The sequence below is a fragment of the Phocoena sinus genome, chromosome 2 (assembly GCF_008692025.1).
Source record: "Phocoena sinus isolate mPhoSin1 chromosome 2, mPhoSin1.pri, whole genome shotgun sequence".
NCBI classification, from domain to species: domain Eukaryota; kingdom Metazoa; phylum Chordata; class Mammalia; order Artiodactyla; family Phocoenidae; genus Phocoena; species Phocoena sinus.
The window spans coordinates 50683238-50696638 of record NC_045764.1 but is presented as its reverse complement, the minus strand read 5'-3'; the positions used below and the strand labels follow the sequence as shown (position 1 = coordinate 50696638).

Sequence of the window (13401 nt, the reverse complement as noted above, 5' to 3'; positions counted from 1 at the left end):
AGCAGGTGGTGTGACTGTGAAAAGATCACACATTTGTCAGTAACTATGTAGGATTTTTAGCACTGTTAGAGCCTAGCATTACAGATTTAGGGCAGCTAATAAAATTCCATAAACCAAATTTTTGACAAGTCTGAAATTTTTTGAAAATAATTTTCCTACCAAGTAAAACTTCTTGGTTCCCTTTTAGTCCCGTCTCAGAGAAAACTATGTATAATTAAACTTTTTTTAAAAAAGTAAAAAAAAGAATCACTTCACAGCAACCAGATGAACATCTGGCAGCAAAGCAATATTAAAATGCCATCCTTTCAAAGGAAGAGCAAGTATGTGAGTCCTCCATTAAAAGCATTATCTTATGTCAGAGCATAATCTCACACTTTCCATTTATGGCCTTTTTGCAAAAGTCCAAGGCTGAATTTGGACCTGCTTTTTCCTGTGTTTTCTCAATGTTATCTGGACAACAGTGTGTCAAGTACATAAGAAACCTAAGGTCAAAATGAAGATGATCTAATGCACCAGGTATTTAAATAAATGTGCACAGGCTGTACTTAGAATCACCTTGCTAAAAACTAGTAGCAGAAGTAGCTGAAGCCTGTTTGTCACATGTAACAAAAATATTTCAAAGTTAATATAAATTTAACCATAACCCATCTAACAAAAAACACCAGAGATCATATATTAATGTGTTTTTTCTCTCCCTTTCTCAGTAGCCAGAAAATGTTTAAATCTAGAAAGAAAAGGATCAGATCTTTTAAAGCCTCATATGTCCCTCTTCTCATATAAAAAAATCTTATCAGGAAATTAAAAATTCAAAAATTATTTTTCTGTAGTTTTTCAAAATAAGTCTGTATTTCATTTATAATCTACAGTTTTATTTTTAAAAACCCCTCACAAAAGTCTCTTAATATGTTGCAAAACTTTATAAACAAGGTTGTAACTTTCCAGAGGGTGTGTGCCAGGACCCTCAAGAAGCCCCTACTGGAGTCTAACTTGGAAGCCAATTCAGGCACCCGCCCCCCTCCCACCCCTCCCTCACACACTGCTACTCAATACTATTGAGGTCACAGGGTTTACTGAAATTTGTTAAAAACATGGAGAATAACCTCTGGGGAATAATTCTCTGGGGAAAGAAAGAGAGATGAGAAGATTACAGATACCACTGCAAGTATGTATGTTCAAAAGTTAATTTGGTTATATTATCAAATTACAGTTCTTCAGGGAGCTTAAACTTGCTCTAAATTAGATTTGGGGAGGCACATCAAACTAAACAGTCTGCATAAGAGACTCGCTGACATAAAAGAAAAACACGGAAGACAAAGGGTTCTTAATTTGGGGAAGGATATATTCCAACTTGGGGGAAGGGTGAAGGCATTTCAGCTCTAAAGCTCGATCATGACATTTCCAGAGTCCTGCAGTCCCCAAGCATGACAGGACAGATCGGAAGGGCCTGTTGGGCCTGGCTGGACTCTCCTGTCCCTCTGTCACACTGTGCGATATGCAGGCAACTGCAGTGTCAAGCTGGCAACACTCCTGAGGCTCTTGAGTGTTTATCAACTCAGTAGGTCAAAAGTCTGCAGACACTGGGTGGAGCAGCAGTAAGCCACAAAACTCACAGTTGTCCTCCTGGAAGGGGAAAGAGGGGGAGAAGGACACTGTGAGTTCAAAAGGAAAGTCTCAGAATTCTTTCCATTAGAGACAGTCTTTTCCTTTGTTAAAATAAAGGATTAGGATGGTCAACAGAGTACACAACAGAAATATAAATTCCTTTTAAAACTGAGCACTGGAATCAGGTGAGGTATGTGTGTGCTTATTTTATTAGCAGTTTTCAGATGATGCAACATCCCTATGTTAGCAGCAAAGGAAAAGTAAGCTTTTTCCATGTTACAGTCTGAATTCGGCTTACTAGAACCAGTGCAATGACAGAATTTGAAATACGTTATAAAAGTCATGTAATAGAAAAAGTCACCAATTTAGCTAGAACACATATATATTGAAGCTTAAAAAACATAATTTTAAGGAATTTATCCTACAAATGTATGCCCACAGATTGCTTATGGAGGTAATTTCAGAATCTGAATCATGTAGTTTGAGGGTCTTCTCCCACACAACAGAGGAATCCCATCTCAGACTCCTGCTTGGCATCTTTCTGCAGCGAGTCATGAGCCCTCTGATCCCAATCTGGGCAGCTCCAGTTGTTGGATGCCTTGTTTTCCCACCAGAAGTGCTATCCTCTGGTGAGGAGAGATTAATCTACTGTTGTTTTCACAGGACCCCCTGTGCTGACTGTTTTCTCTTTTCTCCACCCCTCAACTCAGTCTTTGCCTTTCTCTGTAATCCAAGAAGGTGACCTCTACAGACTCAACCTCCAAAGCTGCCTGATTGCTGGTTTCAGGCTGAATTAGGACAAGGGAGGTATAGCAGGAGGGTAAAGGGCAGGAAGAGAGAAAAGTTGAATATTTTCTTTTTCTTCTTTTTTTATAAAAAGTCTAGTTAATAGAGGTATAGTTACATACAAACATACAATAAAATTCACCCATTTTAAGTGTACAGTTGAATGAGTTTTGAAATATATGCAATTATTTAACTAACACCACCATCAAGATATAAAATACTTCTCATATCCCCAAATGTTCCTTGTGTCCACTTGCAGCCAACCCCCATCCCCTAAACCCCCTGAAAAGTCTCTGGCAACCATTGATAATTTTGTTTCTCTGTGGGCTTTATTTTTCCCTGGGCCACCAAGATCCTCCAAAAAAGGCTTTGCCATTATTTCATCTTGGATGATCAAAGATCTCAAGGCAAGAGCTAGACCTACTTCTATGGGTTCTCTTGCCTTAGATTTTTGTACTAATCCAGGATTCCCTTACCAACTGGTTCCAGCTAGCTCCCCTGGATGGACCCTCCTGTATGGCTCTAGTTCTCACTAGGCTCCAGTCACACTCAACCAGGCAGTTGACAACTCTGCCTTAGCCTTCACTTCCTGCTTGCACAGAGTCTCACTTCCTGCAAGCAGAGGTGAGAGCTCAGGGCCTTCTTGGGTCTTTTCTGAGCATGCTCACATCCTTTTGCATGCACATGACCTTACATACTCCTAGGAATATGTTAGTGCTTTTCAAAGCCCCCATGGAAACTTTAGTCTATTGTTTGCCCCAACAGTTACCCACTGCCTCAGGCATCTGTGAAGTTAAGCAATTGCCTATAATTGTTTTGACAATTTTTGACAAATACCCTCAGAGAAGAGGCTTTTTGCACTGGTGATCTCTGACTGAGGAAATAAAGACAGGCTTGCAAGTAGGGTTTTTCAGTGAAACACCCTTTGAAGATGCTCCAACTTCCTTCCACCCTTTTCCAGTTGTTGCCCGGCTGCTGGTTTTAACTGTGATGGCAGATTCTTGGTTTTCAAGGTTAAGACTAGAAGATGGGACTATAGGTTAAAATATCACAAAGGTCTCTGTTCTTTTTGAGATTCAGTCACTTTTCTTGAATAAATGCACTCTGGATTGCTGTAAGCCTTTTGTTAATTTCCAGAGTTCTGAAAAATTCAATTCTGACAAGTTTTGCCAGTTTTTTCATTGCTTTTATGGAAAGGTTGACTATTTCTATCCCACTCCATCTCTACATCTCTGACCAGAGCTTTTATTGGGCAGCCCCTCCTGTTGGTTCTAAGTCTCAACAGCCTCCAGATCTTCCTTTGTCCTTCATGCTAAAAGATTAAGAATGGTAAACCTTCCTACTGCTGTAAGTTCCCAGGTACTTTATCATCCTTGTGGGTGCTCTGAACCCTGCCTGAACTTCTGTAAATAGTCCTTCTCCATCAATTTCTCTTCAAAATCCCAGCTTCTGTGTGTTTTCCGGCCAGTACCCTGATTGATTTAGTAGGGAGTAGTCTAAGGAAACAGTCCATCAAAGTGGGATTCTGGGATTGGGTTGGTAAGTGCGTGAATGACCTCATTACCAGGGAAAAATGGGACATCACTGATTACTCGAAGTTGTGGTATCACAATTACTCAAATTATCACTAAGACTGCCAGTGGAGGGTAACGCACTGGGAGATCAAGTGCTGTGGCACTTGACTGCTGTGGCATCATGGTGAATTCAAAGATTGTGGAGGGAGATGGCTTCTTTTGACTGCTTTAAAAGATTCCCCCAAATCCCAACCCCCTTCCAAAAAAAAAAAAAAGAAAGATAAGCAAAAAAAAAAAAAGAAAGATAAGCTTAGTGCCCTCTTGAAGTCTCAACTCAAGGCATAGGTAGAGAATCAGAATGTTTCTATGGTGGCTTTAAAGGAATTCTTATTTTATGAAGCTGTGGGAGGGACATGCCTGAGGCCTGAATGTACAGGCTGCAGAATCACATGCCAGGTAAAAGTATACTTATGCTAAGTCTCTTACGCTAAGGTAAAGGTTCTTGTGGGAAGGGGTGAGGACTTAAGAATTGAGATGGAAACCTTTGTGTAGACACAAAGCTAAGGACCGTAAACCTCTAATATCTCTAAACATTTCTTCACATCAGAAACAGCCCTTCTTACTATCTAAGAAAACAAGCATTCACTTGAATAAAAAGATTTCACTGACTTCATCTGGTGTGTTTACCTAAAAAGGAAATTCCTATCTTCTTCAGGCAGGAACAATACTCACTGCCTCTAGGGCCACAGAGAGAGCAAAATCCCAGCATGATTCAGAGAGTTAATTGCAAGGGCTGCTCCTGGGAGAGATTATGTACATGAAGGAGTTATAGAATCTTGCCAAATTTTATTTGCAGAAATCTGGAGAGTAAGCATGGAAATGGAGTCTAAGTATAATACATTAGCCAGTGAGAATAAGTCTAAGGTTGGATCAGGCCAAGAAGGGTGTTTCATGAGGCCTCAGCGTTTAATGTGTTAGCAGGAGTACCTATAATGGCTAATAGAAGTCTTGCTTCAGTAGAGGCCTACAGTCAATGAGACAGAGATGCTAGAACTTCCACTGCACAGTCTAGAGGGAGGAGATCAAAGGCTTAGAGAAATGGGAATGTTGAGGTGGATCCAATGTGGCCTAACCTGCTTAGCCACCACCTGGAAACCTCTGGGAGGGTCAGGAAGACAGTCCCTTCACTAAGACATTAATATATGTATTGGTGAGGGGAAATCAAACTGGAAGTAGCAAGCACACCTGATACTAATATGACACATGCCTACTAGAGGTGAGAGAGAAAGCCTGCAAAAGCTCAGGTGTCTGCTACATTGGTAAAGTTTCAAACAGAAAAGAAGAGTTACATCCAGAACTGCCCACTTGAAGAAACAGATACACACTTGTGGGTCCCTTTGGATTTTGGAGGCAAAACACATTTTGGGAGCCCCAATCTTCCAAGGTCCTTTCTCTTACAACTAGAACACCCTGGTCATAATACAACAAACAAGCATTGGAAGACTCTGAAAGACATAATGAAGATAGACAGACTATGACCCTGGGACTTGAGAAGCAACACAGCAATGGTACACTCCCGAGGCTTCCTTATTGCCTCCCATATACTTCAGATAGGATGCTGTAGGAACTTCCAACCCAGAACCACCAACAGGCAGAGTCAAAAAACCAAAAGAAAAGAAAACAAAACACAACAAAAAAAAACAACCCCCCCAAAAAACTCCAAGAAAAGCCTGTTATCCCTATCCAAAGGATTAGGACAGAGAAATCCATCAATTTCTATAGAAAGTAAATAACTAGTTGCTTAGGACTAGGTATGGGGAAAGAGAGAGGTGATAGATAAAGGGTACATTCTCTTAGGGTGAGAAAAACGTTCTAAAATTGTCTGTGGTATTAGTTGCATGTTATCTGTGACTACAGTAAAAACTGCTGATTTGTATACTTTAAATGGGTGAATTGTATGATATGTAAATTGTCTCAATAAAGCTGTTAAAAAATAATAGCACTGAAAGGAGAAATAGATAAACTCACAATTAGAGTGGGAACTTCAACTTCTTTACTCTTAGCAACTGATAGAACTACCAGACAGAAAATCAGCACAGGTGTAGAAGAACTGAACAACTCAATGAACCAAAGAATCTAATTGACATATACAAAACACTCCACCCAACAGCAACAAAGTACACTTTTTTTTTTCTAAAAGCCCATGGAATATTCACCAGGACAGACTATATTCTGTGCCAAAGAACAAGCCTCACAAATTTGAAAGAATTGAAATTATATACAGAGAACACATCTGGTTTCATCTCTGACATAAAGAGCCTAGAAGTCCTCACTCCTGTTCTTACAACAAGAACAAGCTGAATAAATTGAAAATCAACTTTTCTCCACTCACCAGAGAACTGAGGTCATAGGGCAAACTGCAACTTCAAAATCTGGTGAGAGAGGTACCTCCAGAGTCACAGCTGAGACTTGCTTACCTGGACAGAAGATGCTAGAATTGCTGGAGGCTGAGTGTGGACAAGCCTGAGAGTGAGATACTCCTGAGGCTGCAATGTTAGGGTGACACACACATTCTTAGGTTTTACCTACAGAAACCCTACAGGCTATCATGGTGAAAATCCGTAAAAGATCCCCTTGTTGCTCATTCAGGAAGAGAAAAAGAGTAGTCATTATGTAACATGTCCAGAGCATCCTCCATAACAAAGGACAGTTCTCCAGAGAAAGTTTACCAGAGCCCTATTCCAGGTGTGGAAGGGCATTCTTCCCACCCCAGCCCCCTTTAGCCTGCCCATCCCACCTAAGAGGGGAAAGCAAACTATGCAAGATGAGAAAAATTTATGACAGTCACAGCCTAGAAATACAGGCCCACTAAAATAATGATATAATCATAAAATTTAGAACATTTCCCTCCCTCATTTACCACCAGAGTAAATGGCCTCCAGAATAAGGACAGTGGATTATAGATAAACTTGATACACAGAAATCTCTTGCATTCCTATACACTAACAATGAAAGATCAGAAAGAGAAATTAAGGAAACAATCCCATTTACCACTGCATGAAAAAGAATGGAATACCTAGGAATAAACCTACCTAAGGAGGCAAAAGACCTATACTCTGAAAACTGTAAGACACTGATGAAAGAAACTGAAGATGACACAAATAGATGGAAAGATATGCCATGCTCTTGGATTGGAAGAATCAATATTGTCAAAATGACAATTCTATCCAAGGCAGTTTACAGATTCAATGAAATCCCTATCAAATTACCAATGGCATTTTTCACAGAACTAGAACAAAAAATTTTAAAATTTGTATAGAAACACAGAAGACCCCGACTAGCCAAAGGAATCCTGAGAAAGAAAAATGGAGCTCAAGGAATCAGGCTCCCTGACTTCAGATTATAATACAAAACTACAGTCATCCAAACAGTATGGTACTGGCACAAAAACAGAAATATAGATCAACAGAATAGGACAGAAAACCCAGAAATAAACTCACGCACCTATAGTCAATTAATTTATGACAAAGGAGGCAAGAATATACAATGGAGAAAAGACAGTCTCTTCAATAAGTGATGCTGAGAAAACTAAACAGCTACATGTAAAAAAAAAAAAAAGAATAGAAAGAAATTAGAACATTCTCTAACACCCTACACAAAAATAAACTCAAAATGGATTAAAGACCTAAATGTAAGGCCGGATACTATAAAACTCTTAGAAGAAAACAAAGGCAGAACACTCTGACATAAATTGCATCAGTATTTTTTGCATCCACTTCCTAAGAGCAATGAAAATAAAAATAAACAAATGGGACCTAATTAAACTTAAAAGCTTTTGCACAGCAAAGGAAACCATAAACAAAATGAAAAGACTACCCATAGAATGGGACAAAATATCTGCAAACAAAGCAACTGACAAGGGATTAATCTCCAAAATATACAAACAGCTCATGCAGCTCTATATCAAAAAACAAATAACCCAATCAAAAATAGGCAGAAGATCTAAATAAACATTTCTCCAAAGAAGACAAACAGATGGCCAAAAAGCACATGAAAAGATGCTCAACATCACTAATTATTGGAGAAATGAAAATCAAAACTACAATGAGGTACCACCTCACACCAGTCAGAAGAGCCATCATCAAAATGTCTACACACAATAAATGCTGGAGAGGGTGTGGAGAAAATGGAACCTTCCTACACTGTTGGTGGGAATGTAAATTGGTGCAACCACTATGGAGAACAGCATGGAGGTTCCTTAAAAAACTAAAAATAGAACTACCATATGATCTAGCAATCCCACTCCTGGGCATATATCTGGAGAAAACCGTAGTTCGAAAAGATATATGGACCCCAGTGTTCATTGCAGCACTGTCTACAATAGCCAAGATATGGAAGCAACCTAAATGTCCATCAACAGAGGAATGGATAAAGAAGATGTACTACATATATACAATGGAATATTACTTAGCCATAAAAAAGAATGAAATAATGCCATTTGTAGCAATATGGATGGACTTAGAGGTTATCATACAAAGTGAAGTAAGTCAGACAGAGAAAGACAAATATCATATGACATCACTTATATGTGGAATCTAAAAGAAATGATACAAATGAACTTGTTTACAAAACAGACTCACAGACATTGAAAACAAACTTATGGTTACCAAAAGGGAAATGTGGTGGGGAGGGATAAATTAGGAATAACAAATACACAGTACTGTATATAAAATAGATAACAACAAGGATCTACTATATAGCACAAGAAACTACTCAATATTCTGTAATAACCTATATGGGAAAAGAATCTGAAAAAGAATGGAAATATGTATATGTATAAGTGAATCACTCTGCTGTACACCTGAAATTAACACAACATTGTCAATCAACCATACTCTAAAATACAATTTTAAAATAAATTAATTAATAAAAATAGAAAAGCAAAATAAATAAAATCCCAGCACTATTAAACCTTGGGTTCATCTTACTGGGCCCACCCAGGGGCCTGCAGGGGGTGCAGTGGGCAGTCTTGAGGGTGCTGGGGGAAGGGGGCTCACCATGCTCCTAAAGCTCATTTACCAACAGTGCAGCCTGGGCTTGACAGGATATTGAGGTGAGGATCTAGTTTTTAAACTATACAGGAGTACGGAAGAAAAGTCATGAGAAAATAGGAGAGAATGAAGAATGTTATGAGATAAATGCATTCCCATTAAAATTTTGCATTTAAAAACAAAAACAGCTGCAAGATGCAGGCTCTCTGAGGAGTATACAGGGAAGCCCAAAGTTAAGCAAGAAGAATCATAAAAGGACACTAAAGGAATCTGAATTTCAATCTGAAGCCTCTAGTACCTACTACAACAAACATAAAACAGAGCTCAGCTCCTAGCCAGATTAAAATAAAATCTCATACTAAATGCCCTATTTAGCTCAGTTCTTATTACCCAATATGTCTGTCTTTCAACAAAAAATTACAAGAGATGCCAAAAGGCAAGAAAAAGCACATGCTGAAGAGACAAAGAAAACCTCAGAACCAAACTCAGATATGACAGAGATGTTAGAATTATCATAGGGAATAAAAAAAAAATAGAACAGAAAATCCACAATCTGTGGGACAATTTCTAATGGTGCAAGATATGCATAATTAGAATACTAGAAAGAAAAGGAGATAAAAGAGAAGAAGAGAAGAATTTGAAGTAATAATGGTTAAGGACTTTACAAAATTAATGACAGATCCAGAAACTTAACAACACTAAGCAGGATAAAAATCAAAAACAAAAACACTACACATAAGAAATATTATATTCTATCATTTATATGTGGAATCTAAAATATGACACAAATGAACATATCTATGAAACAGAACAGACTCACAGACATAGAGAACAGATATGTGGCTGCCAAAGGGGAAGAGAGTGGAAGAGGGATGGATTGGGAGTTTGGAGTTAGCAGATGCAAATTAGTAAATATAGAATGGACAAACAACAAGGTCCTACTGCATAGCACAGGGAATTATATTCATAATCCTGTGAAAACCATAATGGAAAAGAATATAGAAAAGAATATATATATATATATGCACACACACACACACATATATATATAAAACTGAAAATCATTTTCTGTATAGCAACATTGTAAGTCACCTATACTTCAATGAAAAAAAAAAAAAAAGGAAATATCAAACTGGAGAAAACCAAAGAAAAAGGAAATCTTAGAAAAAAGCCAGAGGAGAAAAAAACGTTACCTATAGAGGAACAAGTATAAGACACAGTAGACTTCTTATTAGAACCATGCAAGCAAGAAGACAGTGGAGTGAGATATTTAGTGTGCTCAAAGAAAAAAAAATCACTAACCTAGAATTTTATATCCAGTGAAATTATCCTACAAAAGTAAAGGAGTATAAAGAATTTTTCAAACAAACTGAGAACTGAGGGAATTCATTGCCAGTGAACTTGTCCTGCAAGAAAGGTTGAAAGGAATTCTTCAGGGAGAGGAAAAGGGTATAGATAAAAAATTCAGATCTAGGGCTTCCTTGGTGGCGCAGTGGTTGAGAGTCTGCCTGCCGATGCAGGGGACATGGGTTCGTGCCCCGGTCCAGGAAGATCCCACATGCTGCGGAGCAGCTGGGCCCGTGAGCCATGGCCACTGAGCTTGCGCATCTGGAGCCTGTGCTCCGCAATGGGAGAGGTCACAATGGTGAGAGGCCTGCGTACCGCAAAAAAAAAAAAAAAAAAAAAAAAATTCAGATCTAAATAAAACTAGGGATGACATGATACTATATATAGAACATTCTAAAATCTCCACACACACACAAAATTAGAATAAATGAATTCAGTAAAGTTGCAGGATACAAGATGAATATACAGAAATATGTTGCTTATCGATACTAATAATGGATTATCAGAGAATTCAAGAAAACAATCTCTTCTACAATTGCATCAAAAAGAATAAAATGCCTAGAAATAAATTTAACCAAGAGGGTGAAAGACTTATACTCTACAAGACATTGATGAAGGAAATTGAAGATGATACATATAAAAGATACCCTCTTTTCATGGATTGGAAGAATTAATACTGTTAAAACGTCCATACTACCCAAGGCAATCTACAGATTTAATGTTATCCTTATCAAAATACCCAGAACATTTTTCACAGAACTAGAACAAATAATTCTAAAATTTACTTTTTTAATCTATTTTTTTCATTTAATACTTTTCAACTTGAATTTTAGTTTGTCAGTAATAATACTGTCATTCCCACCTTGTTTGTTTGTCTTGTTTTGGTGTAATTTAGGTTTTTGTCTTCAAATTTTGTCTTAAGGTATTCTTTCCTCTCTTGCTTTCAACTTCTCTCTCTCTCCCTCTCTCCCTCCCTCTCTCTCTCTGCCTTAACACAACTTAAGACATAAGAATCTCTTTTGAGGAATTGAATCCATTCACATTTATACAGTAGGTCCTTACTAGTTATCTGTTTTATATATAGTAGGATATATATGTCAATCCCAATCTCCCAATTTATCCCTCCCCCCTTACCCCCTGGTAACCATAAGTTTGTTTTCTACATCTGTGACTCTACTTCTGTTTTGTAAATAAGTTCACTTGTGCCCTTTTTTTAGATTACACATATAAGTGAAATATGATATTTGTCTTTCTCTGTCTGACTTACTTCACTCAGTATGACCACAAAAGACCCTGAACTGCCAAAACAATCTTGAGGAAAAAGAACAAAGCTGGATGCGTCCTGACTTCAAACTATACTACAAAACTACAGTCATCAAAACAGTACGGTATTGGTACGAAAACAGACACATAGATCAATGGAACAGAATAGAAAGCCCAGATATAAACCCATGCACTTATGGTCAATTAATCTATGACAAAGGAGGCAAGAGTATGCAATGGAGAAAAGACAGTCTCTTCAGTAAGTGGTGCTGGAAAAACTGACAGCTACATGTAAAGGAATGAGATTAGAACATTTTCTCACCCCATATACAGAAATAAACTCAAAATGGATTAAAGATCTAAATTTAAGACTGGAAACCATAAAACTCCTAGAAGAAAACATAGGCAGAACACTTTTGACATAAATTGTAGCAACATTTTTTTTGGATCTGTCTCTTAAGGCAAAGGAACAAAAGCAAAATAAACATATGGGACCTACTTAAACTTAAAAGCTTTTGCACAGCAAATGAAACTATCAACATAATGAAAAGACAACCTACTGAATTGGAGAAAATATTTGCTAATGATATGACCAATAAGGGGTTAATACCCAAAATATATAAACAGCTCACACAACTCAGTATCAAAAACAACAAAAACAAAAACCAAACAACCTGATTAAACAATGGTCAGAAAACATGAATGGGCAGTTTTCAAAAGAAGATATACAGATGGTTAATAGGCACATGAAAAGATGTTCAACATTGCTAATCAAAACCAAATGCAAATCAAAACCAAAATGAGATAGCACCTCACATCTGTCAGAACAGCTATCATCGAAACGCCTATAAATAACAAATGTTGGCAAGGATGTGGAGAAAAGGGAACCCTAGCACACTTCTGGTGGGAATGTAAATTGGTGCAGCCACTATGGAAAACAGTATGGAGGTTCCTCAAAAAACTAAAAATAGATCTACCATATGATCCAGCAATTCCACTCCTGGGTATACAACCAAAGAAAACAAGAAAAGATACATACACCCCAATGTTTATAGCAGCATTATTTATAATAGCTAAGATACAGAATGGAATATAATTCAGCCATAAAAAATAATGAAATTCTGCCATTTGCAGCAACATGGATGGACCTGGAGAATATTATGTTAAGTGAAATTAGTCAGACAGAGAAAGACAAATACTGCGTGTCATCGCATATATGTGGAATCTAAAGAATAAAACAAAGAATATATATAACAAAACAGATTCATAAATATAGAGATCAAACTAGTTATTACCAGTGAGAGGGAAAGGGGAAGGGGTAAGATAGACATAGGGGATTAAGAGGCATAAACTACTATGTATAAAATAAATAAGCTATAAGGATATATTGTACAGTACAGGGAATATAGCCACTATTTATAATAACTTTAAATGGAGTATAATCTATAAAAAATTGAATCACTGTGTTGTACACCTGAAATTAATGTAGTATTGTAAATCAACTATACGTCAATAAAAATTTTTAAAATAAAAACATTCTTCCGAATAAAATGAATAAATAAATAAATAGGAAGGTTGTTGAAGGAATAAAGTTAAATAAAATCTTTTATTTTTATAATTTTCAATTGATCTAAAAATTAACTTGTTTCACGTAATAAGGGTAACAATGTAGCATGATTACAACAGATGAATAGTGAAATGAATGACAGCAAAGGTATAAAAGGATTATAGGTATAAAAGGTATCAAAGGTATAAAAACTTCAACAATGAAAATAAAAATACAACATATCAAAAATTTTGAAACATAGTAAAGCAGTGCTGACAGAGAAATTAATAGC

General features: G+C 37.2%; 1 protein-coding gene across 4 annotated transcripts in view; it reads right to left on the bottom strand.

Annotated features, from left to right (window-relative positions):
* Window positions 1–1167: 1167 nt before the first annotated feature.
* Window positions 1168–13401, bottom strand: part of LRRC28 (leucine rich repeat containing 28) — a 189986-nt gene continuing 177752 nt past the window's right edge. For all 4 annotated transcript variants that reach the window (XM_032623663.1, XM_032623666.1, XM_032623665.1 and 1 more), the window contains one exon: window positions 1168–1620. In XM_032623663.1, the coding sequence (XP_032479554.1) occupies window positions 1548–1620 (73 nt within the window). In that variant the 3' untranslated portion in view covers window positions 1168–1547. The remainder of the gene's footprint in view (window positions 1621–13401) is intronic.